General features: G+C 46.9%; 4 protein-coding genes across 6 annotated transcripts; 3 read left to right on the forward strand and 1 right to left on the reverse strand.

Annotated features, from left to right (window-relative positions):
* Positions 1–6,242: 6,242 nt before the first annotated feature.
* On the forward strand, positions 6,243–6,419 carry LOC112308739 (dolichyl-diphosphooligosaccharide--protein glycosyltransferase subunit 4-like). Its single transcript, XM_024565036.2, has one exon. It carries the CDS (start codon positions 6,243–6,245, stop codon positions 6,417–6,419), a length of 177 nt encoding a protein of 58 aa, XP_024420804.2.
* A 2,908-nt stretch (positions 6,420–9,327) lies between these two features.
* Positions 9,328–17,299, forward strand: TM4SF5 (transmembrane 4 L six family member 5). The gene is made up of 5 exons (XM_024565132.4): positions 9,328–9,548; positions 15,942–16,022; positions 16,424–16,563; positions 16,782–16,965; positions 17,043–17,299. The coding sequence occupies exons 1-5, from the start codon at positions 9,372–9,374 to the stop codon at positions 17,055–17,057; spliced, it is 597 nt and encodes a 198-aa protein (XP_024420900.2). The 5' UTR covers positions 9,328–9,371; the 3' UTR covers positions 17,058–17,299.
* Positions 17,300–17,433: 134 nt separating this feature from the next.
* VMO1 (vitelline membrane outer layer 1 homolog) lies at positions 17,434–22,338 on the reverse strand. The gene is given in 4 exon segments (XM_053911537.1): positions 17,434–18,636; positions 18,638–18,793; positions 19,077–19,201; positions 22,082–22,338. Coding segments are annotated over 4 exon segments (573 nt in total). The 5' UTR covers positions 22,145–22,338; the 3' UTR covers positions 17,434–18,407.
* Positions 21,866–25,045, forward strand: GLTPD2 (glycolipid transfer protein domain containing 2). 3 transcript variants are annotated; one of them, XM_053911534.2, is made up of 4 exons: positions 21,866–21,996; positions 22,105–22,169; positions 22,293–22,591; positions 22,683–25,045. In XM_053911534.2, the coding sequence occupies exons 1-4, from the start codon at positions 21,891–21,893 to the stop codon at positions 23,218–23,220; spliced, it is 1,008 nt and encodes a 335-aa protein (XP_053767509.1). In that variant the 5' UTR covers positions 21,866–21,890; the 3' UTR covers positions 23,221–25,045. The 3 variants fall into 3 exon arrangements, with proteins under 3 accessions (XP_053767509.1, XP_053767508.1, XP_053767510.1); XM_053911533.2 differs by having other exon boundaries at positions 22,290–22,591; positions 22,683–25,043; XM_053911535.1 differs by having other exon boundaries at positions 22,425–22,591; positions 22,683–25,041.
* The last annotated feature ends 371 nt before the right edge of the window (positions 25,046–25,416 follow it).

The raw sequence follows: 25,416 nt of genomic DNA on the forward strand, positions 1-25,416 counted from the left end.
TGCTCACTACAAACACATAGCAGAGGGTGGTAGAAACAGCGAGTGCTGGTCCCATGGTCTCCAGGTGTTTCAGCAGTGAGAGGGAAAGGGAAGGAAATGCTGAGAGTCTATATCTGCAAACTTTCCACTGAAAAACCTGAATTCAAACACTCTTCACTATCTGAAGATTATTTCCCTTCTAAGGACTCCATTTGGTCCTCATCTGGACCTTACTTCTCAGGTGCTGATAACTCTGGCCTTACCACGTGAGGAAAGCATTCAACTCCCTCTCCCACCCCAGTTATATTATAAAACATCCTCAATGGGCTCCTCTGAAAAGCATCACTCTTATTCCTGGATCTCCCTTCACACCTTTCACTTCCATGGTTTTGATGTCCCCACTTCAGGAAACAAAACCACTATCCATTTATTTGCCCAAGCCCGAGATTTAGAAACATTCTTTGGTTTCCCTCTTTCTTTCCATTACCTCTACATTCAATCCATCAGTAACCCAGCGCCCCTATACACATCCCCCTGCTCTACACCTACATCATTTCTCACCTGTGCTGCTGTGATAGTCCCCACCTCTACCCTTCCCCTCTATAATCCCTTCCCTGGATACTACCAAGACAAGTTTTTTTTAATTTTTTTAGTAAATGAAATTGTATCACTCCTTTGCTTAAAACCCCCAAAGGCTTCTAAATGCCTCACATGGACCTACATGATCTAACCCCTGCCTACCCCTCTGTCCTCATCCTGGATCCCTCTCCCTCATCCCATCATGCTGGCCTTCTTTTATTCCCACAATGCCACTCTTCTCTTCCAGAGACTGCCTGTTCACTCAACGCAGAGCATGCTCTGCCTCCAGCTCATCACATGGCTGTCTCCTCCTGCCATTCAGGCCACCTCCCAGAGGCTCCCCTCTCTGAGTGGAGGCAACAGAGCATTATGGTCAACAGCACAGACCCTGGAGCCACACCGCTTGGATTTAATTTTTTTAGTTTTGTATTGATTTTAGAGAGAGAAACATTGAATTGTTGTTCCATTTATTTATGCATTCATTGGTTGATTCTTGTATGTACCTTGACTAGGGATCAAACCTACAACATTGGCCTATCAAAACATGCTTCAACAAAACTAGCTACCTGGCCAAGGCAGCCTATATATTCTTTTTCAAAAAAATATATTTTATTGATTATGCTATCACAGTTCTAACTTTTCCTCCTTTGTCCCCCTCCACCCAGCAGCCCCATTCACTCAAGCAATCACCACACCTTTGTTCATGTCCATGGGTCATGCAGATAAGTTCTTTGGCTACTCCATTTCCTATCCTGTACTTTACATCCCTGTGGCTATTCTGTAATTACCAACTTGTACTTATTCATCCTCTCACCTCTTCACCCATCCCCCCCACCCCACACCTGCTTCCCATCTGGCAACCATCAAAACACTCTCTGTATCCATGATTCTGCCTCTGTTCTTCTTGTTTGCTTAGTTTGTTTTTTTAGATGCAATTGTTGATAGATATGTATCTATTGCCATTTTGTTGTTCATGGTTTTGATCTTCTTCTTTTTCTTAAGTGAGTCCCTTTAACATTTTATATAATAATGGTTTGGTGATAATGAACTCCTTTAGTTTTTCCTTGTCTGGGAAGCTCTTTATCTGCCCTTCTATTCTAAATGATAGCTCTGCTGGGTAGAGCAATCTTGGCTGTATGTAGGTCCCTCCTTCTCATGACTTTGAATATTTCTTGCCAATCCCTTCTAGCCTGCAGTTTCTTCCAAGAAGTCAGCTGACAGTCATATGGGAACTCCCCTGTAGATAAATAACTCCTTTTCTCTTGCTCCTTTCAAGGTTCTCTCTTTATCTTTAACCTTTAGCCTTTTAATTATGATGCGTCTTTTGTGGATCTCTTTGCATCCATCTTGTTTGGGACTCTCTGTGTTTGCTGGACTTGCATGTCTATTTCCTTCACCAAATTAGGGAATTTTTCTTTCATTATTTTTTCAAATAGATTTCCAATTCCTTGCTCTTCCTCTTCTCCTTCTGGCACCCTTATGATGCAAATGTTGTAATGCTTGAAGTTGTCCCAGAGGCTGCTTACACTATCCTTGGTGTTTTGTTTTTTTTTTATTCTTTTTACTTCTTGTTGTTCTGGTTGGTTGTTTTTGTTTCCTTATGTTCCATATCATTGATTTGATTCTCAGCTTCATCCACTCTACCGTTTTTTCCCTGTAAATGGTTTTTTAATTTCAATTAGTGTATCCTTCATTTCTGACTGGATCTTTTTTGTGCTGTTGAAGTCCTCATTAAGTTCCTTGAGCACCCTTATAAATAGCGTTTTGAACTATGCATCTGATATATTGCTATCTCCATTATGTTTAGTCCTTTTTCTGGAGTTTTGATCGGCTCTTTCATTTGGGCCATGTTTCTTCGTCTCCTCATTTTGGCAGTCTTCCTGTGTTTGTGTCTATGTATTAGGGAGAGCTGCTTTGACTCCGTGTCTTGATAGTGTGGCCTAATGTAGTAGGTGTCCTGTAGGGTCCAGTGGTACAGCCTCCCCCATCACCCAAGCTGGGTACTCTAGGTGTGTCCTTTGTGTGGGCTGAGTACACCCTCCTCTTGTAGTTGAGCCTTGATTGCTGTTGACAAGTCAAGGGGAGGGATTTACCCAGGCTAGTCAGCTGTAGGACTGGCTGTGACAACTGACCACCAACCTCTACCCTCTGTGGAGGATCAGCTGTGCAGGGGCAGGGTGTCAGTGCTCTGAAGTGGTCTGTAACTGTCCACTGGGTGTGCAGGCTATGGGGTTGCCCAGATGGTATAGACCAAGGTCAATCCCAACCTGTGTTTTTCCCAGGGCCACCCTGCATGAGCTATAAAGCAATCTGAGATGGCTTCTACTTGTACTGGACTAGGAGATTCCCAGGCAAAGCCAAGCTGTGAATCTAGCCATTAGTTCCAGGCCTGGGGCCACTTAGCAAGAGGTACGGGGGCAGGGGGGTAGAGCAGAGGCCTGGGGCTTACTAAGGTGGGTTGTTCTTCCTTTGATAGCATTTAGGAACTTGTGAAGCATGAGCCAAGACCAGCCATTCACATACTTTGGGTGGGATGGAGTCTTAGGGGATATCCAGAGTGGGGGCAAACATTGTTAGCCAGGTTGATGGAGCCTCAGATATGGCATCCGCCTGCCAGCTCTGTGGCTCTGTGATGGAAGGGCTCAGAAAAGGGACAATGGCCTCTGCCCACCTTTCTGTCTGGGAGAAAGCTGTTCCCCAGCTCTCCCCTTGATGCCAGATACTTCAGTTCCACCCTGTATGCCACTGGTGCCTTTTAAGCTGCTACCCCAGTACTGGAATTCAGAGGGAGGGAGTCTGAGTAAGTTCATGTGTGTGTGTTCTTTAAGGACAACTACTTGGGACTCTAGAAGCTTATTCTACTGACTCAATCCCCACTGGTTTTTGCAGCCAGAAGTGATGGGGACTTATCTTCCTGACACTGGAATCCTAGGTTGGGCAGCCTGGTGTAGGGCTGGGACTCCTCACTCCTGAGACATCCCTCCCAAATTTCTTTAATAAATTTTTATTTTATTTTATTTTTTTAAAAAAGATTTTTATTTAGCCCTAGCTGGTGTAGCTCAGTTGATTGAGCATGGGCCTGCAAACCAAAGGTCACTGGTTTGACTCCCAGTCAGGGCACATGCCTAGTTTGTGGGCCAGCTCCCAGTAAGGGTCGCGTGAAAGGCAAACACACATTGCTGTTTCTCTACCTCTCTTTCTCGCTCCCTTGCCCTCTCTAAAAATAAATAAATAAAATATTTTTTAAAAATATTTTATTTATTTACTTTTAGACAGAGGGGAAGGGAGGGAGAAAGAAAGGGAGAGAAACATTGTGTGGTTGTCTCTCATGCATCTCCCTATTGGGAGCCTGGCCTGCAACCCAGGCATGTGCCCTGAGTGGGAATCAAACGAGCGACCCTTTGGTTCATAGGCCGATGCTCAATCCACTGAGCCACACCAGCCAGGGCTGTCCCAAATTTTTACACACGACACATGGATATGGGACCAGCCCATTCTGTGTCTCCACCCCTCCTACCAGTCTGGATAGATGTGGTTTCTTTAATTCCGTAGTTGTCAGACTTCCATTCAACTCAATTTCTGACAGTTCTGAGTGATGGTTGTTTGATATTTTAGTTGTAATTTTGATGTGGTTGTGTGAAGAGGCAAGCTGTGTTTACTTTTGCCACCACCTTGACCAGAAGTCCCCTTTTCTTTCTTAAAAGTGCTCTGCTCCTACTTCCAGGAGAGTTCTACTGAAAACCTTCCTGAGAATTCCTTTTAAATCCTACAGTAAATAATTCTCAAGAGTTCTGTTTCTTTCTTCCAGCCTTCAGGATGACATGCCTCTCCCTTTATTTTTAGAAAAATTTTAGAATCCCTATATTTTTAATATTATTACCATTATTTCACACATACAGAACTGTATAAAATATAATATAGTGAATACCTGTGGACCACCCCCCCACTCACAACTTTTATTTTTTCCTCCCTTATCCTGAAAAGCAGTACCATCTCTCAGATTCTGTACTGATGAACTTGTAGACAAAAATGTGGCTTGTTTTTGGCTCCACTCTCTATCCATTGGGATGATGGCTGCATGCCTTCTCTAGGTTCAACACTACTTCCGCTAACTCAGCAGAACCTCTTGTCGTCTGCCTTACCCTGCATCCAGATTCTCCACTTTTACTCTTCAAGCCTTATGCTTCTTCCTCCTGCACTGCTTCACTGCTTTCTACACAATTCTCCTCTTATGATTTCAGCTTGTTTATGGTTTTAATCGCCTCGTGGCTTTTGCTCATTCCATGCTTTCATATTTTCCTGGATTTTGTGCCACCTTTTCCTCTGATGACTCAGGTTATCTTACAGTCAAGTTTCCCAAGAATAAAGATCCAATTTGTTTATCAGTCACCATTAAGTGAGGTATCTCTGCTGGGCAGAGCTCTTCTCAAGCTACCTCATAGGTCTCTGGCTATGGGTCAGCTACTCATTCCTAGATTGATCATCTATGGACTAGATAATGGGTTCTGTGTCAGTCAGCTATTACTGTGGAACAACAACAACAACAACAACAAAACCCTACAAAGCCTTAGTGACATATAAATATTTCTCAAGAGTTCTGAGCACTTTTTTCACTCATACATGTATGGGTTGGTTAGAGGTCCACAACACAGGTTGGGATCTGATCTGGGCCTTTCCCTTGTATCTCTCACCTTCCTTTTACCAGTGGGCTAACTTGGGCATGGTCCTTCCATGGCAGTAATAGGGCACAAGATGTCAAGTAGCAATACACAATGCCCCTTAAGGCCTAGTCTTAGAACTGGGATATTGTTGCTTCTGCCATGTTCCATTGTGCCCTTATGGTTGGAGGTACAGTCTACCTCTAGTGTGAGAGACAAAACAAAATGTCATAGTAAAGGGCATGAAGGATTGAAGAACTGAAGCAAATAGTTCAATTTTTACCACAAGATCACATGGTCATATAGTCAAAAGCTATAAAGCTAATAAGAATGGCAAACCATCATTACAGACCCCCACAAAGGAAGTTGCAGGAATGATGATAATCTAAGGCTTCTCAGAGAGAGGCAAGGTAACAAGTGAAAAGTTGTTTTTGCAACACTTACAAGTATTCTCTACCAGGATTTAAAATATGCCTCTGCCCTGGTTGGTGTGGCTCAGTGGGTTGAGTGCCAGCCTATGAACCAAAGATCGCAAGTTCAATTCCCATTCGGGGCACATGCCTGGATTGTGAGCCAGGTCCCCAGTTGGGGGTGTGCAAAAGGCAACCGGTTGATGTATCTCATATACCGATGTTTCTCTTTGTCTCCCTCTCTTTCTCCCTCCCTTCCCATCTCTCTAAAAATAAATAAATAAAATCTTTAAAATATGCCTTCTAAAACACATGAGAATGTAAAAAAAAAAAACTCATGATAAGAGACAGAAAATTTAATGAAATGAGACATCAGAAACAATATGGAGCCCTGGCCACTGTGGAGCCCTGGCCAGTGTTGTTAGAACATCATCCTGCACAGGGAAAGGCGGCAGATTCAATTCTTGGTCAGGGCGGTTTCTCTCTCACATCTCTCTCTCTCTCTCTCTCTCTCTCTCTCTCTCTCTCTCTCTCTCTCACTCCCCCCCCCCCCAATCTTTACTATTTCTCTAAAAGCAATGAAGAAATGTCTTTGGGTAAGGATTAAAAAAAAAACATGGAGCTCCTACCTGGGGCTACTGCACAGATCACGTGGAGCAGAGCCCAGCTGCTCAGGATAATTACAGATGTGCAGCTCACCATCTTTGCCAACATGCTGGGAGTGTTTCTCTTCCTGCTTGTCTTCCTCATCTGTCACTACCTGGTCATCAACAGCCCCAAGAAGCAGGAATGAAAGTGGCAATTTCTCCACCCCAGGGTTCCAGGACATAGCCTGAGGCAAAATGGAGGGTGTGAGGGGCCTTCACACTTCACTTCATCCCTTCTACCCATCAAACGTATAAAACAACTACACCTAGATTTAAAAAAAAAAAACAAACTTATTTCCTCAGAGTCTTCCTTAACCTTTAGGAACAAGAAGCTGCCACCAAGTAGGGCCCTATATAGGAGCTGCTTTCTTTTCTACTCCCTCTCCCAGATATAAAAAGACAGATTTTTAGTGGACCCCCAAAATGGAATTTTTTTTAGAACACATTAAACAATCCAACAAAAACAAACAAAATATCACTTATTACAATAGCTGTCTGAAAATCAGAGGCAGATAGCTGGGAGAGGTTCGACAAGGTTTTTTTTTCCAGGTATCCTCTGATTCACAAATGAGACAGAGGAACAGCTCCTCTCTCTCTTATAAATAGTAAAAATTCTTCTAAGGTTCTGGTATTCATTTTAAGGGGTATGCATTCCCCATTCTCCATGTCTCTGTACTGTAATGGCTTGAGTGCGCTGCTTGGACAGGCTGCAGCAGAGGCCGCTGGCTGGATACCACTTTCTGTGTGTCACTGTCATCGCATGCCTTCTGAAGTCCTGCAGCACTTCCTGCCGCCCTCACCTCTTCCGTGGTACTACCACATCCTATGTGGGCCTTCACTCTCCTTTGTGCTCCCAAGACCCATATCTGGGCTTCATCTGTACCACTTGGAATCCCCGCAGTCTCCAGAGAAAGGCCTTGTCCACTGCAAGGGCTTAATGAATTAATCTGTTTCAAAATAAACTCTATGTTGTAGTTAACAAAACACAATTCAAACTGGTTCTCATAATCAAAACTTTCCAAGACTTCAGGCATAGCTGAATCTGCACGTTCAATTCATGTCATCAAGACTTAGTGTCTTTCCATCCTTTGATTGTTCTTTCTTCTGGATCGACTTCACTTTCCAATAGGCAATATGCTACCAGCAAATTCAGGCTTGCAACAAAAACAGAACTTCTCTTACCTCAGATTGCCAACAACGAAAACCAGAAAGTGACTCTCAGGGGGGTGGCTTGGATCATGCGGCCATTGCTGAGGCAAACACTGTGGCCAGAGGATGGAATGCTCTATTAATCAGGCTTTACTAGAGAGCCCACACTGAGAGACAGGTGGTGACTTCAATAGGAGGAGGGTTTGATAAACAAATATGGAGAAGAAATGAAAGAACAATGAATATCTACTACCATCTTCTTAGTTTCTTTCCAGGAAACCTCCCTGTAGGACTAACAGAAATGATGACTCCACCATACATCTGCTTAGTACACCCTAGTTTACAAAGTACAATACTTCTCACATTGTCTTATTTAATCCTCACAACAAGCCCATAAGCCAAGTGCCCCACTATATCCTTGATATAGATGTGGCAACTGAGACTTAGAGAACTTAGTGAGGCCTTCAACAGCATAAAAAAGATCCAGTCAGAAATGAAGGATACACTAATTGAAATAAAAAACCATTTACAGGGAAACAACAGCAGAATGGATGAAGCTGAGAATCAAATCAATGATATGGAACATAAGGAAGCAAAAACAACCAACCAGAACAACAAGAAGTAAAAAGAATAAAAAAAAAAAAAAAAAAAAAAACACCAAGGATAGTGTAAGCAGCCTCTGGGACAACTTCAAGCATTACAACATTTGCATCATAAGGGTGCCAGAAGGAGAAGAGGAAGAGCAAGGAATTGGAAATCTATTTGAAAAAATAATGAAAGAAAAATTCCCTAATTTGGTGAAGGAAATAGACATGCAAGTCCAGCAAACACAGAGAGTCCCAAACAAGATGGATGCAAAGAGATCCACAAAAGACGCATCATAATTAAAAGGCTAAAGGTTAAAGATAAAGAGAGAACCTTGAAAGGAGCAAGAGAAAAGGAGTTATTTATCTACAGGGGAGTTCCCATATGACTGTCAGCTGACTTCTTGGAAGAAACTGCAGGCTAGAAGGGATTGGCAAGAAATATTCAAAGTCATGAGAAGGAGGGACCTACATACAGCCAAGATTGCTCTACCCAGCAGAGCTATCATTTAGAATAGAAGGGCAGATAAAGAGCTTCCCAGACAAGGAAAAACTAAAGGAGTTCATTATCACCAAACCATTATTATATAAAATGTTAAAGGGACTCACTTAAGAAAAAGAAGAAGATCAAAACCATGAACAACAAAATGGCAATAGATACATATCTATCAACAATTGCATCTAAAAAAACAAACTAAGCAAACAAGAAGAACAGAGGCAGAATCATGGATACAGAGAGTGTTTTGATGGTTGCCAGATGGGAGGCAGGTGTGGGGTGGGGGGGATGGGTGAAGAGGCGAGAGGATTAAGAAGTACAAATAGGTAGTTATAGAATAACCATGGGGATGTAAAGTATAGTGCAGGAAATGGAGTAGCCAAAGAACTTATCTGCATGACCCATGGACATGAACAAAGGTGTGGTGATTGCCTGAGTGAATGGGGCTGCTGGGTAGAGGGGGGCAAAGGGGGAAAAATTGGGACAACTGTAGTAGCATAATCAATAAAATAAAATTTTTTAAAAAATTAAGAGGCTTGATTAAGTCACAAAACAGGTAAGCAGCCACCAGATAGGCTGAGGAGAGTGTGTGCAGAAAAAAGAGGAAGAACACAGTGACCCATGGCAACTTCCTCTGTGTCAAGCTCCCCAACCTTTTCCACCACATCCTCCTCTTCATCTCACGGACAACAAGCAGCCCCTCCACCTCCACCTCCTCTTTGCCTGTGTCTCCTGCGTATCTCCCTCATCATCATCGATCTTGCCAGTCTGGTTTCTGCCACACCTCTTTCCCGACCTTTGCTCCTTGCTCCAGGCTTGTTTTCCTGTCCACCTAGCCTGAGGCTCACTTTCACTCACTGCCTGTCACCATGTGCACAGGGAAGTGTGCCCGCTTTGTGGGGCTCACCCTCATCTCCCTCTCCCTGATCTGCATCTTGGCCAACACCCTTCTGCTGGTGCCTAATGGGGAGACCACTTGGACCAACGTCGACAACCTCAGCTTGCAAGTCTGGCTCATGGCTGGCTTCATCGGCGGGGGACTGATGGTGAGAAGGGTAGCAAGGGAGCATAGGCCAGAGGGCTGGGCACCACTGTAGGTGGTTCTGAACAACAGGGAGAGGGAGAGAGGGAAAAGGACAGCTGCCTGGGAAGGGGTGGTGTGGTGCAGTGGAGACCTGCAGTCCCCTGAATCTGCTTCTGAACACTGATCACTGTGTGGACATGCTGGAAGGGCCCCAGAGTCCTGAGCTGAATGTCTAAGGGGAACAACAAGGAAGGGAGTCTCACTGCTCTAAGCAGCTTCCCTCCTGGGAAGGGAGAATGTCCTACCTGCCCCTCTCCATCCCCATGGCTGAGCAGATGCTGGGAACACCTCCATACAAGGGGTGAGGAAACAGAACAGCTGATTGTGTGGGAGGTTATCAGGGCAAGATAAGAATGAGTGTGGAGGGTGGGTGTTTCCACAATGTCTGGAGCCAGGGAGCAGTCACGGATCAGTGATTCTACTTCCCAGCTTGGTGTCACCCTCTCCAGCCTCCCTTCACTCTCAGCGCACATTTTTGGATGCTCCCCCCAGTGTGCAGAGCTAAAAAATAAACTCAAACCTAGGTCAGAATAGTGGAGAAGGTGCTCCCATGTCTTCCTGGCGACTAGAATCTATCAGGAAAAGTGGGAGACCCAGAGGCACCAATTACCTGGACTTCCTAACTCCATCCTCCACCTGCCTCTCCATTTAGAGAAGCTTATGGAAGGTCAAGCTTAAGATCTTCATGGAATGAAGACAAAAGATCTACCCAGCACAGTTCCACACTTCTCAGGAGAGCTGACTGATAAAATTCTCTGAAAGAGGTCTCCCCTTCATCTCTTTCATAGGTCCTGCCTCCTCTCCTTTATCCAACAATCTCCTCTTATCCTCTGGGATCTTTTCTCCTACTCTCTTCCCACATGGATTCATAGCTATTGGACTCTACTCCATCCCTCCAACCTCAACTCTCCCTGATTGTCATGCTCATCCCAGGTCTACACACTCACCTAATGTCACATCATGCCTTTCTCCAGCCTAAACCACCCCCACCTCCCCACAATCTAACCAGGCTGCTTCAGGGAGATCCCTGAAGATGTCCTCTCGGCATGCTCATTCCCAGCTGCCTTCCTCCCGTCTCCATGCCATGAGTCACTCTTGAGAAGGCTTTTTTCAAATCTATTCACGTGGTTTGAGGTATGCCACAGGGACCCAGACGAATTTCCTGCTTTCCCTGAAGCTGGTGTTCCTGCTGGGGAGACACACAATACCAAAGAAACAAGAATGGCAGCCTCATTACATTAGGTACATTACATTTCCCTGGCTGTTGTGTGTTGGTGCCTAGACCAGTGCCTTGTACTTAAGAGGCACTTGAACAAAGTAAATAAATGATCAAGATGATTTCATATGGAAGTAGGTATCATTGATAAAACAAAGCAGTGACCTGGCTGGGGAGCTCAGTTGGTTAGAGCATCCTCCCAATACGCCAAGGTTGTGGGTTGAATCCCTAGTCAGGGCACATACAAAAATCAACCAATGAATGTATATATAAGTGGAATAACAAATCAATGTTTCTTTCTTTTCCTCTCTGTCTCTAAAAGCAATAAATAAGAAAAATAAAAAATAATTGAAAAAGTAGGGTGCTGTCATTCAAAGCTGCTAGGGCAAGGTTGGGGGCCACTTATTACAGTGTTCTCAAGGAAGTCCTCAATGAGGCAATGTCTGAACTGAGACCCCCACACACCCCCCCAGGAAAAAAGCATCAGCATTGCAGACAAGGTGACTGATCAATACAAAGCCTAAGGCAGGAAGAGGCTTGCATATCAGAGGACCACATGGTGTTAGTGCAGCTGAGGTTTAATGAGATGAGATCTTGGGTAGGTAGAGGCCAGAGCATGTACACTCTTGAAAGCCACAGGAGAAATGTGACTTTTTAAATAAGTACAACAAGCTATTGAATGACTTGTTACTTTTCTCATGAACTTTTGAAACTTGTTTTTGAACTTTTTAAAAATTTAAACATGTTTTAATATATTTACTGATTATGGTATTACAGTTGTCCCATTTCCCCCCCTTCACTCAACTCCATCCTGCCCACCCCCTCCCTCCCACATTCCCCCCTATAGTTCATGTCCATGGGTCATACTTATAAGTTCTTTGGCTTCTACATTTCCTATACTATTCTTAGCCTCCCCCTGTCTATTTTCTACCTACCATTTAGGCTACTTATTCTCTGTACCTTTCCCCCCTCTCTCCCCCTCCTACTCCCCTATTGATAACCCTTCATGTGATCTCCATTTCTGTGGTTCTGTTCCTGTTCTAGTTGTTTGCTTAGTTTGCTCTTGTTTTTGTTTTAGGGTGTGGTTGTTAATAACTGTGAGTTTGCTGTCATTTTTACTGTTCATATTTTTTATCTTCTTTTTCTTAGATAAATCCCTTTAACATTTCATATAATAAGGGCTTGGTGATGATGAACTCCTTTCACTTGACCTTATCTGAGAAGCACTTTATCTGCCCTTCCATTCTAAATGATAGCTTTGCTGGATACAGTAATCTTGGATGTAGGTCCTTGCCTTTCATGACTTGGAATATTTCTTGCCAGCCCCTTCTTGCCTGCAAGTTTTCTTTTGAGAAATCAGCTGACAGTCTTATGGGAAGTCCTTTGTAGGTAACTGTGTCCTTTTCTCTTGCTGCTTCTAAGATTCGCTCCTTCTCTTTAATCTTGGCTAATGTAATTATGATGTGCCTTGGTGTGTTCCTCCTTGGGTCCAGCTTCTTTGGGACTCTCTGAGCTTCCTGGACTTCCTGGAAGTCTATTTCCTTTTCCAGATTAGGGAAGTTCTGCTTCATTATTTGTTCAAATAAGTTTTCAATTGTTTGTTCTTTCTCTTCTCCTTCTGGCACTCCTATAATTCGGATGTTGGAACATTTCAAGATGTCCTGGAGATTCCTAAGCCTCTCCTCATTTTTCTGCATTCTTGCTTCTTCATTCTTTTCTGGTTGGAGGTTTCTTTCTTCCTTCTGGTCCACACCGTTGATCTGAGTCCCAGTTTCCTTCCCATCACTATTGGTTCCCTGTACATTTTCCTTTGTTTCTCTTAGCGTAGCCTTCATTTTTTCATCTAATTTGTGACCAAATTCAACCAATTCTGTGAGCATCCTGATTACCAGTGTTTTGAACTGTGCATCTGATAGGTTAGCTATCTCTTTGTTGCTTAGTTGTATTTTTTCTGGAACTTTGATCTGTTCTTTCATTTGGGTCATTTTTTTTTTGTCTTGGTGCACCTGTTACATAAAGGGGCAGAGCCTTAGGTGTTCACTGGGGCGGGGTAATGCTGGTCGCTGCACTGTGACATTGTGCGTGGGGTGGGGCCGAGAGGGAAGAATGGTGCCTGCTCCACTCTCTGCCGGACTGCAGTCACTCCCCCCATTACCCACAATCAAATTGGGCCTTTCTGGTGCTGCTTCCTGAGTGGGTGGCTTGTGCACACTCTAGGCCCCTGTGGGTCTCTCCAACGAGCTCTTCTGTGAGGCTGGGAATTTCTCCTGCTGCCACCTCAACCCCCATGGGTGTTTTCAAGCAGAGGTTTGAGGCTTTATTTCCCTGCACTGGAGCCCTGGGTTGTGTGGTCTGTTTCGCTCTCACCGTTCCTCCCAGTTTATCTATGCGCGAATGTGGGGCCTCGGGGTCTGCTAGCTATTGCACTGCCTGCCCCATTCCACAATCCGCCACCTCACTGGGTCCTCCAGCCGCCACCTTGCAGCGAGTCCTCTCCACCCCGGCTGCCGTCTCCACCCCACCTACCGGTCTGGATGAATGTTTGTTCTTTATCTCCTTGGTTGTCAGACTTCCATACAGTTTGATTTTCTGTCAGTTCTGGTTGTTCTTGTTTTAAAATTGTTGTTGTCCGTCTTTCGGTTGTGTGAGGAGGCGCAGTGTGTCTACCTACGCCTCCATCTTGGCCAGAAGCCTGTTTTTGAACTTTTATTTAAGTCATACAGATCATAAATGCCCAGATCCTTAGTGTACAGCTCAGTGAATTTTTACAAAGTGAACATACCCACATACTCAATACTCAGACCAAAATACAGGTCATTACCAGAATCCCAGATGTGCTTCCCACCAGATACCACCTGCCGCTAACAAGAGTCCCAACTCTCCTGGTTTCTACCCCATAGATTAGGATTGCCTGTTTGGTACTTTATATAAATGAAATCATACAGTACAGGCGTGTTTGTGTCTGGCTTCTTGGATTCAACATTATGTTTGCTAGGTTCATCTGTATTATTACATGTAGTCCATCATGTGAATATACCACAGTTTAAACACTCTACTGTTGATGGACATTTGGATAGTTCCCAACTTGGGTTTATTGCAAATAATGCTGCTATAAACATTCCTGTAGTCGTCCTTAGGTGAATAAATGTTTGCATTTCTGTTGGATGTATACTTAGGAGTAAAACTGCTGGTTCTTAAGGTGTGCAAATATTCGGTGCTACTAGATATTACCAGTTTCCTGAAGCTCTCATACTAAATCTATTTCCATTAGCAAAATATGAGAATTCCAATTGCTCAATACCCCTTTGGATTTAAAAAGATCCCTCCAGTAGCTATGTGGGGAATCGATAGTAGGTGGTCAACAGTGTATTCAGAAAGACCAGATGGAGGTCACTGCAGTTGTCCAGGAGAAATGATAATGGCTTGAACTAGGCCAGTGGTCAGACAGATGGAGAAAAGTAAGCAGATTTGAGCTATAAACTCAGTGTTTCCTCCTGCATTTACAATTACCCATCTCTTTTCATTAAATGAGTTTATAGAGAGGGAAACAGAGAAGCTCAGATAACAAAAAGAAAGAAACACTTTGACTGAAAAAAACAAAACCCTGAAATAGGTAGTTCATTCAAAATTGGTAAATCCAAAAGGCAGTCTAGGTGTCTTTGGATCTAGGAGCTTCCCAGTAAGTGAACTAACCAGAGAAGCAAAGCCAGAGGGTGAGAACTCGCCCCAGACCTGCCATGAAACGTGGAGGGGAGAGTATCTGCTGAAAAGTCTGTTCAACTCTCCAGGTGTTTCTGTGAGACTGCTGTGGGTGATATAACCGAACTAAAACTTTCAGCCCCTCCCCTGGAGAAAAACAAAATGCTGCTTTGCGTGTTGTGGGTCAGAAAAGGTGCACAGGGAGGCAAAGATCAAGACAGCTGTGGAATTCCAGAGATGGGAAGGTAGGCAAAGAACTTGGCATAGTGCAACAAAGATAAGGCTGGAGCCAAGGTGAGGAGCCTCGAATGCCTTGCCAGAGTTGAGTTTTGATGGACTACTCTTTGAGGAAATTCTAAAGGATGTGAACATACAAAAGACTATTTGAAAGTTAAATTTAATATGGGTGGTGGCATGTAGGATGGAATGTAGGGTGGCCTGGGGCAAGAGATACTACAGGAATCTAGTAGGGAGTCTGAAAACATCATCCTCATGGGAGGTGACTAGGGATTGACTGCAAAAGAAAAATAAAGAACTGACAGATTCAAGAGCCACTGAAGAAAAAGCCAAGAGGACTTGAGGTCTGGCTGGGTATAAAGGATTCAAGTTTTCCAGGCTGGGTGAATATCTAGGAGGATATCTCCAGTGATGGAGACCAGAAAGTCAAAGGGAGATGATTTGGGGGAATAAATTGTGAGGGCAGGATGAGGCTGGCTGAATTTGAGCAAAAACCAAGACATTCAAGTGAACATATCCTTCGGGCAGTTAGATTTGAATCTGGAGGCGTGACTTAGGAGATGGCTATTGGCAGAGGGAGAAGCTGATGCCCTGGAGGGCATGGCTCTGTGAAGAAAGAAAGACAAAGAGGACCAGGTCTGTGTCTTGGGGATTCTCACACTTCCCACCAGAGCCTCCACCAACATGCTCCTCCACCCTCCACCATGACCCCAGACATTCCAACACCACTATTCCTTCCTGCTGCTGAGGGAATAGCTATTGAGCATGAACTCTGAGTTAGTCTTGACATCAAGTCAACCTGTTATTTTGTTAAATCGTGGGATCAGCCCTGGGAGGTAGGTCATGCAGACCCATTTTACAGAGGACAAAACAGACCCTGAGAGATGAATCGCTTCATGGACTGTGCAGTACACAGGGGTTGACATTAAACCCAGGCCTCCTGACTCCCATTCAGCTGGGCACCTGACATGTATCAAGATTTATTGGGAATACAATATTAGGCCCTACCCTCCTGGAGGCTACAATCCTGTCAGAGATAAGTGGGCACAAAAACTATGATTAATCGAGAAAGGGCTCCAGGAGACATACTCGTAAGGTCTTCCTACAGCCTCACAGGCAGGTTCCAGGAGGAGGTAAGCACTGAGGCAAATAAGGTCTTGAGGATCTGGAGGAAATGCCGTCACACTGATTCTTGTTCCACAGGTACTGTGTCCGGGAATTGCAGCCGTTCGGGCGGGGGGCAAGGGCTGTTGCGGTGCAGGCTGCTGTGGAAATCGCTGCAGGGTAAGATCCAAATTAAGACGGCATTCAGGAATGGTCTTTGAACAGAACTGTGAAGAGCCAACCTAAAGCCACGGCTCCCTCTTCCCAGCTAACCTAGCTCCTCTGCAGAATCCTAGGATCCACCTCTGCCCCTCCACCCCCGTGTCCCCCACCCCCACCGCGTCCTGCCCCGCCAATCTCGGGCCTCAGTGGGCCTGACCAGAGGGGACTACAAGCCCCATGAACCTCTGCAGCCCCTGGCTCTCAGGGTTATCCTAACTCCAAGCAGCGGGGTTTGACGGGGAGTGTGTCTTAGCGTGACTAGAGGGAGTGGTAGTGGGGGGAAGAGGGGAGGCGCGGCCGGCGGGCCCACGAAAGGGAAATGGCGACCCTACTCGCCTCTCCTTCCACTCTGCGTCCAGATGCTGCGCTCGGTCTTCTCCTCTGTGTTCGGGGTGCTTGGTGCCATCTACTGTCTCTCAGTATCGGGAACCGGGCTCCAAATTGGGCCCAAATGCTTAATGGACGACAACGAATGGAACTACCCCTTCCAGGATACCGGGTAAGGCTTGGCCTGTTTGCGCGCCCTCCCCATCCATTCTGTGCCTCTCCAGACGCGGACGGGAAACCTGGGCGGGACTCGCCTTCGCGAGATCTTCCTCCACGTGGTCCAAACGAGTCGTTTGCAAATCCCTCTCGGCGCGTGCAAGGGATGGGGAACAGGGAGGGGGGCTCTCCGAGGTGACCTCTGTCTCTCACGTGACCTTATTTGGCCCACAGAGGTTCTTACTTGCTCAACTATACGCAGTGGAGTTTGTGCAAGGAACCGCCTAATGTGGTCACCTGGCATGTGACGCTCTTCTCGCTGCTGGTGGCCGCCTCGTGCCTGGAGCTCCTGCTGTGTGGGATACAGGTGGTGAACGCGACCATTGGTGTCATCTGTGGCGACTGCAGGAAGAAGGAGGTGGGACAGAGTGCGGAGGAGCTTTAGAGGGAAACTACTTGCTCCCTGGCTGCATTCTCACGTTCTCTTTTCCGCAGGGCGCCCCTCGCTGAGGCTCCACTGACCCCCCTGCTCACTGATGGACGCCCACCTGAACGCCCGCCCAGGAATAAACTGTTTTGAGCTCTCCTGAGCGTCTCAGATTGTGCCCTATACCAGGAGCGTCCCAAGGCCTCCAGACACGTTGGGGCTTGGGGCTCTCTTGTGTGGGACCCCTGCACCCCGCTTATTTTCTTAGCAAATAGTTATTGAGCTATTGGCATACGCTGGAAATAAAAGGTTAGTAAGACAGGCAGCTTCTGTGTTTTCAAATAATTTAAAATTCTGGGGTGGAAGATGGGCAATTTTAAGAGGCAAAAGATCAATTGGTGATAAACAGTATTTTTTTAATTTTATTTATTTACTTTTAGAGAGAGGGAGAGAAATATCAATGTGTGGTTGACTCCCACATGGCCCCCCCTGGGGACCTGGTCAGCGACCCAGGCATGTGCCCTGATTGGGAATTGAACTGGCAACCCTTTCATTCACAGCCCACACTCACTCCAATGTGCTACACCAGCCAGGGCGATGAACAGTTTTTAAAAACACGTTGATAATGGGGTAGATATTGACTGGTGGAGGGTCTTTTTTAAATAAGATAAATCCGAGAAAGTGAAATTGGAGCTGACATCTGGTGATGGACTAACCATCTGGATAGCTGAGGGATTCCAGGCACAGAACAGCAAGGACAAAGATCCTAAACGGGAATCAGTATATAGAAAAGCCAGTGTTTGAGTTTTGTACCGTTTGGGGGGGGGGGGTGGAGGGGGACAACTATGGAAAAGACATATTAACCAATTAAGCTCTAGGAAAATGAAGCCTGAAGGTGCTGTCACATGTCACCTCTTACCCTATTTTTCGGACTATATGACCCACCGGACCATAAGACGTACCTAGGTTTTAGAGGAAAATAGGAAAAAAAAATTTGAAGCAAAAAATGTTGTCCTGCTGCTGCCTCCTGTGACCCTGCTCCATCCCCGCCAACATCCCCCCACCCCCACCCCTGCAAGCCAGGTAAGCTACATTCGGACTATAAGACGCATTCCCATTTCCCAAATTGGGGGGAGTGCGTCTTATAGTCCGAAAAATACGGTAATTTTTTAGCAGTTCTTTAATCTGACTGAGGTCACTGGTGGTTCGGAAGAGAAACAACCGAGGCTTTTAATGGGGATGGGGTGACTGCAAACGCCCTCAGAAAGCCATGCTGACGTCCTTAACTTGTACGCAAAATTGTGTTTAAGAGCGCTTTTCTGTACTGTTTCGTAACTTTGGGTGGCTGCCATGGACTCCTGAGCAGAAACCTGAATTTCAGCCTGGCGCAAGGCTAGGTTAGGAGGAAGACTAGGAGACACAGTTTCCTGCCCCTAAAACGCGTGAGACCAAAGCCAAGACAGAGAAGCTTCAGTAGCGGGTGGTGGGATAAGCCAGAGTGGCGCCGGGCAGAAGGCAGCGAAGGTGTCAGGGCGGACAGCGAAAAAACGCACGTCATTAACTGCGGTGTCATCGCGGAGGCCTCTAGGCAGCTCGATCTTGATCTGCAAGACGCATTTGCCTTTGGGACACAGCTCACTCCAGTTTCCAAAGTCTCCCCAGACCAGGCCCTTCCAGCTCCGCGCCATCCGAGCAGCGGAAACGCGCGTTATTTGCAGCCATGCTGTCCCCAGGGGTCATGGGTGCCTCCGCGAGAAAGGAGGAAGCCACGATGAAGTCGCCTTTGGGACGCCACAGGGGCTCGCTCCATGCGCCCCACCTACGAGGGAAAGGGAGACGCACTGGCTCTGCGGGCGCCCCTTACCCTCCTCCCTCCCGACCCAGCCCGTGGGACTACCAGCCAGGCGCTACACAACCCCGATGGGTTGGGTCTAATAACCTGACATCCACCGAGGTGCGGATGGGAGGTCTACCATCTCCTCCCAGGTCTAAAGGGCCCCACAGCTCTGGAGGAGACTGCCGGCTGGGACAGGGGTGTTTGTAACAGAGGATAAGGACACACCCCCACCCCAGGGGATCATTGGCCCCTGCCCCCCCCCCACCTTCCAGACTGGGACTCCACCACTAAGTGTTGCTCCGCTTTCCCACGGGTGCAGTGAAGCCTGATCCCATTCATTCCTGTGTAGTTGCCAGGAATGCCTTGTGGTAGGAGTGGCGGGGGCTCCACCTAGGGAGGGAGAAAAGGGGTAAAGACGAGTCAGAAGACTACCAAACGATTCTATTTTTTAAATAAATAAACATTGAATACATTCTTTTTCATTTATAACTGAATGAAATTAGTTGGTTTTTTAAAAAAATAAACTTGGTGAGCCCTGGCAGGATAGCTGAGTTGGTTAGAGTCTTCCCGATATGCCAAAGCTGCATGTTGATCCCCTTTCAGGGCACATTCAAGAAGCAACCAACGAATGAACAGTAAGTGGAACGACAAATCAGTGTCTCCCTCTCTTAGTCTTCCCTTCCCTCCTTCACTCTCCCTCCCTCCCTGCATCTCCTTCCCTTTCCCTCATTCCCTTTCTCCTTTTAAAATTAGTAAATAAAAATAAAATAAACTTGGGAGGCCAAAGCCTCTACCTTGTGGAGCTGAATGCCTTTAATAAACATCTAAAATATTAAGTAACTCATTTAAGAATGGGCCCTGGCTGATGTGGCTCAGGGGATTGAGCACTGCCCTGAGAACCAAAGGGTCCCGGGTTGATTCCCAGTCAGAGCACTTGCCTGGGTTGCGGGGCAGGCCCCCAGTGGTGGGCGCATGAGAGGCAACCACATTGACGTTTCTCTCCCTCTCTTTCTCCCTCCCTTCCCCTTTGTCTAAAAATAAATAAAATCTTTGTTTTAAAAAGAAGAAAACTACCACTCTCTTTTCTGGGGTCTCGTCCATCTCTGCCTTCTTGAGACCTAAGTCTGAGCCCTTATCTTGATCAAGAGCCCTCTGGTGAAGAATCCATCAAGACACATCTCGTGCCAGGCCTAGTCACCCCTGGGGCCCCTGTTGGTCACCTAGATGACTTGAGTGTAGCTGGTGGAACTGTCTGCTTGGTCACGTCCGCAGCATGTCGCCCACTGCAGCAGCAGCTTGGCGCCCTCACCTGGCTCCATGCTGCAGCCTCTGTCAGCCGTAGCCCCTTACGCAGGTTTATAGCACCTCTGCCCCTTCAAGGGTTCCGATTACAGAAGAGCCACTAGGATTAAGTGACACCATAAATGAAGCTGCTCCCAGAACCCAGAAGACCCGACTCTCTGCTCAGGGAGATGTAGGCTCCCGGCACCAGAGGAGGAGGGGCACCAGGGGCTGACAGATTGGAATAACCACCACCTACTGAACATTTACTTATGGGCCACAAATTGTGACTAGCATTGTGCGATCCCGTTCTATTTAATCCTTACAAATTTAGGAGGTGGGAATTACCCTTCCTACTTTGCAGATTAGGGAGCTGGGGTTTGGAGATGGCAAGCAATTTATCTAAGGTCGCAGTCAGCAAGCTGGGAAACATTCCAACACTGGGAAATGGGGAGCCCAAGGCTAGGGGTGGAAGTGGAGGCTCCAGAATCCCAATGGACAGGATTGGTCTGAGGCAAACTCAAGGACCTCCAAGGTGCGAGGGAGCATCAGAGTGAGATAGGGCAAGAATCCATGAACTGTGGGGGCCAGGGTCTCCTTAGAAATTGCGGTCCTGACTCCTTGAGAATCTGGGGTACTCCTCCTCATCCCAGAAGAAAATATGCACAGAGCCAGGAACAATTCTAAGAAGTTTAGGTACAGGTTACTAAGAACAGGCGATGGTGTTTGTTTTTATTGCATCCTGTATCATTTCCCTGAATGTTTCCCCTCCCACGGCCATGAGGTAGACTTCTAATTTGCAAAAACCAAAACCAAACAAAAAAGTTGGCTCAAATTTGTCATGGGGACCACCATCCCTGATCTGCCTGCCCCTCATACACATTCCTTTGTTTACTCAACATATATTTACTTAGCAATAATGTGTTTATGCCTAGGCAATATTCTAAGTGCTGTGAACAGAGCTGCAACCAAGAAAAACAAGGCCCCTGCCACCAGAGTTCACGATCCAGGGGGGGATCAAGCTGTAAACTCTCCAATGAACCCTGAGCTGCAGGAAGGCACTTTTTTGCCTTCTTTTTTTTAATTTTTTTTACTTTTTTGTCTTCTTGAGGCCTAATTGGGGCCTGGCATGTGGGAGTCGTTAATAAAAGTTGGTTTGATAAATAATTGAGGACCAACCTGGAGTTTAAAAAATTAAACCACAAAAGATGGAAGACCATAAAGCCCAAAGTATATAATCGAGATGTCATGCATCCAGATCAAGACGAGGTCCTCTGGGATACGCTAGAGAATTTAGAAATGGGTGTTCCCTGGATCCCAGGTGCCCCATGCTTGAACTTAATGGGTAAGATTTATGGAGCAATTGCGGTAAGCTTTTCCATTTAGTGTTTGCACATACATTGTCATTTAATCCTCACAAAGTACCTATTATTATCCTCAATTTACAGTGGAAAGAACTCAAGCCCAGAGTTAATGTAGGACCCACACCATTGCTCAGTGGGAGTACTGGTTTTCACCCCAGCCTCCCTTCTCAATATCTAAGCTGCCTCTTACTGCAACCTGGTCCTGCATGAAGGAAAACAGAGAGGTGTCATTGCCACCAAATTTCCCAAACCCTCTTAATTTGGTTTCTCATCCTTGGGATGTCGCCCTCTGGGGCAAAGGGCAAAGGGGAGGGGGCCTTAGATTAATTATTAACCTTTGCCCCTCAGTGCACTTCGGGCTTCTCTTCCTTCTCGGAGGCGGAGGAAGTAGGACTGGGTAGGAGCACGTGAGGGGGTGGTGGTCCCAGGCAGCTATGGGGGTCGCGCTGCCTCCACAGGTCCCCCGGCGCTGGTTCCGCCATACAATTCCTCTTGCCATCTTCACGCTGCTACTTTTTTATCTCTGTGCTCGGAGCCTACGTGAGTGGCCTCTTCCCCCACCTCCCCGGGGAGGAAGCCAGAAATCCCGGTCCTTGGGACCTAAGCTCCCTCTTCGAGCCCTCACCGCTCCGCCGTGTCTCTCCCTAGGTGCCCTCTCGGGCTGCCGATTCGGGACACTGTCCTGCATCGTCGAGGGACCGCCGCCTTTACAGGTATGCTCAGGGCAGGGCTGGGACCGGGAGTTCCAAATAGGACCCTGAACAAGGGGAACTGCAGTCAGCCTGACTTTGGTGAAAAGTAGCTCCTCCTTCCAGTACCCTCTCTCCCGACAGAAGCTCAGAGTGTGGCAGGAGGGACACCAGCTACACCTAAGGAATAATTTCTTCAGAGCCGGAGTGGGCTGCTTGGCGAAGGAGGCCCAACAGTCTAGGGGTTCTACTCCCTCCCCCCAATATCCACTCTCCCAGGTGCGGCAAAAGTCGGGATCCCTGGAGGCCACGGAGCGAGAAGAGCCTCAGTGTCTGGGCCCCCAGGGGATGCTGGGCCGCATAATGAGGCCGTTCCGCGCTAGTCTGAACCCCGAAGGGGACGTGGAGTTGTCGCAGTACCTGGCGGGATGGAGGGAGTTAATCAAGTGAGTGGTCCCCCTTCCCCAAAACCAGCCCCCGCCTCCAGGGGCTCCATCGCCCTCTAACCATTCCACTCTTCCCACCACCCAAACTCAGGTTCCTAACTCCCTTCGGCTCCATCTTCGCCTTCGCCACAAGCGAGGCCTTCACCAAAGTAACAGCCCTGGAGGCTCGGGTGCACGGCCCGGAAGCCGCGCACTACACGTCGCTGGCGGCCATGGCGGCGTGGGAGCGGCGGGCGGGACTGCTGGAGCGGCCCGGGATCGGCCCTGCAGACTCGGCCAGCTTCCCCGGCTCACGAACGACGCTCCTGCTGCACCGTGCGCTACGCTGGTCCCAGCTCTGCCTCCACCGGGTGGCGACCGGCACGCTCGGAGGCCCGGGTGCGGGCGAGCAGTGCAGCGACGCCTACAACGCAGTGCTGGCCCCGCACCACCCCTGGCTGGTGCGTCAGGCCGTCCGCCTCGCATTCCTCTCCTTCCCCGGGCGTAGCCACCTGCTGGAGGTGGCTTGTCCGGGAACCAGAGAGGCGGCGGCGCGCGCCGCCGTGGTCCGCGCCGCGGGCACCCTGGAGGACGTCTACAACCGGACCCAGTGCTTGCTGGCCGAGGCCGGCCTGCTCCAGCTAGCGTAAGGCCCGCGGCGGCCGCGACCCGCTAGGCGGAGAGCGCCCGGGGGCGGGGTCTGCGCTTTCATCGCCCGGCTCCCGGCCAGGGGGGCGGGACCTGACAGCCGCCTCTTCGGTGACGTCACTCGCTTGAAGGCGCAGCGCGGGGGCGGGGTGGGGCGGGTTAGCTCCTCCTTCTATCTGTAGTCCCCAGAAGAAAGGAGGAGCTGTGGGGAATAAAAAGAATTCTCTGGTGGCGTGCATTAAGGGCGTTTTCTGTGATGCCAGCAGGCGCTTAAGGACATAGAAATAAGTGGTTGTGGGAAGATGTGTCATCCCTGTTCCCGGCAGCCGAGAGACTCACTCTCCCCGTGGCTATCTCAGCCACTTCTATGGCTTCCCTTGCCAACTACATGCCAAGTCTCCAGCTCAGGCCTGTCTCCTGAGCTCCAGCCCCATAAAGCCAAATATATCCTGGACACCTCCACAGACACCGCAAATGCAACACGTCCAACTGGGATCCAATCGCATCTCTTATTGTGTTCTTTGTCTCTATGAATAAATGGCACCCTCTTCTGTCAACCACCGAAGTCCAAAACCAGCGCATCATGCCTCACACCAAGCAGAAGCTCAGCTCAGTAATGTATCTTTATTAAATTACTTTTTGGCCGCTCCTACGATAGTGAACATGAAAGAGCTTAGCCATTTCATACACTGATAACTCCCAAATTATAACTCCAACCACTTTCCCCTGGACTCCAGAATCCTATCTATACACCTCCTCATTCGACATCTCCCCTTGGATTCCAGCTAGAGATAGCAAACTCAACATGCCCAAAACTTCTAATACCCTCTCCTCCCAAAGTCCTCCCTTTGTCTTTGCTGAGTAAATGACAATTCCATTCTTCCAGGTCCTCATGCCAAAACCTTGTAGTCATCTTGACTTTTTGTTTCTCTTTCATCGCACCCACGTCCAATCCGTCAGAATCTGACCATTTCCCACTATCTCTACTGCTACCACACTTGTAACGCCAACTTTATCACCTAGACAATTGCAAGAGCCTCCTAATTGTCTCTCAGTCCCATGCTTTGCCTCCCTATGGTGTATGTTCAATAGAACACCTAAAATGATTCTTTAAAATGTAGTTTACATTATGTCACTTCCCTGCTCAAAACCTTCCAACAGCTTCCTATTGCACTCAGATGAAAAACATTTTTATTTAAGCAGGAAATTTTCTGGATCATGTTTTCAGTTGAGAATGATGAAAAGCTTCATATGCGACCTACCTGATCTGACTCTGCACTAGCCAAATTGACCTTCCTCAATATTCATTAAACAAGTCAGATTTGATTCTGCCTCAGAACTTTTGCACCTGCTCTCCCCTCTGTCCATAATGCTTCTCCCGCCCCCAAATAAACAAATGACTTCCCTCCTTGTTAGCTTCTGGTCTTTATTCAAATGTCCCCTCACTGAGACCTTTCCTGATTATTCTTTCTAACATGTCAACACGCACACACACACACACATTCCCTATCTCCCTTCCTTGCTTTATTGTTCTTTTTATACAGTTCACTATTGTAACTATTTGTTTTGTTGTCTCACCCAATATATGTAAGTTCCACGGGGCTAGAAGTTTCTATTTTGTTTCCTGATGTACCTCAAATGCCTCAAACAGTGCTTGGTATCTAGTAGACAGTAGTTTCTGGTACAATGAATGTATGAACACTAAAAACAGTTCAGATGGCTGGAGCCAAGAGAATCAAAAAGAAAAGAGGGTTGCACAACACTGTAAATGTACTTGGTGTTACTAGATTGTATACCAAAAATGGTTAAATGCTAAATTTTATGTTATGCTATTTACATTTTACTGCAATAAAAATTTACAAAGTAAAAAGGAGGCTTGATTCTGGTCACAATGGACAGGAGCAAGTTCACAAAGGGCCTTATAAACCATTTTACAGAGATGGGATTTTATCTCAAGCATAAATTTTAAGCAGAGTATTGTGTGGATTATAGGCTCAGTTCAAAAAATCAGCTCCAGCTGGAGTACGTAGGAAGAGTATGGCAGACTCACAGCAGAACCACTCCACAAAATAACAGCAAAGTACACGTTCTTCTTAACTACCCCTGTGACATTCTCCAGGACTGACCATATGTCAGGCCATGATGAAGTCCCAATAAATTTAACAAGGCTGAAATCACTAAAATATTCTGCAACTAAA

The sequence above is a fragment of the Desmodus rotundus genome, chromosome 9 (assembly GCF_022682495.2).
Source record: "Desmodus rotundus isolate HL8 chromosome 9, HLdesRot8A.1, whole genome shotgun sequence".
Lineage (NCBI taxonomy): Eukaryota > Metazoa > Chordata > Mammalia > Chiroptera > Phyllostomidae > Desmodus > Desmodus rotundus.

Bases quoted from the DNA above. Each gene is read 5' to 3' on its own strand.
- LOC112308739 (XM_024565036.2), top strand. From the start codon at position 6,243: ATGGAGCTCCTACCTGGGGCTACTGCACAGATCACGTGGAGCAGAGCC.
- TM4SF5 (XM_024565132.4), top strand. From the start codon at position 9,372: ATGTGCACAGGGAAGTGTGCCCGCTTTGTGGGGCTCACCCTCATCTCC. The intron at 9,549-15,941 runs GTGAGAAGGGTA...CTTGTTCCACAG, and splicing joins TCATCGGCGGGGGACTGATG to GTACTGTGTCCGGGAATTGC. The intron at 16,023-16,423 runs GTAAGATCCAAA...CTCTGCGTCCAG, and splicing joins GCTGTGGAAATCGCTGCAGG to ATGCTGCGCTCGGTCTTCTC.
- GLTPD2 (XM_053911533.2), top strand. From the start codon at position 21,891: ATGGGGGTCGCGCTGCCTCCACAGGTCCCCCGGCGCTGGTTCCGCCAT. The intron at 22,170-22,289 runs GTATGCTCAGGG...CTCTCCCGACAG, and splicing joins AGGGACCGCCGCCTTTACAG to AAGCTCAGAGTGTGGCAGGA. The intron at 22,592-22,682 runs GTGAGTGGTCCC...ACCCAAACTCAG, and splicing joins GGATGGAGGGAGTTAATCAA to GTTCCTAACTCCCTTCGGCT.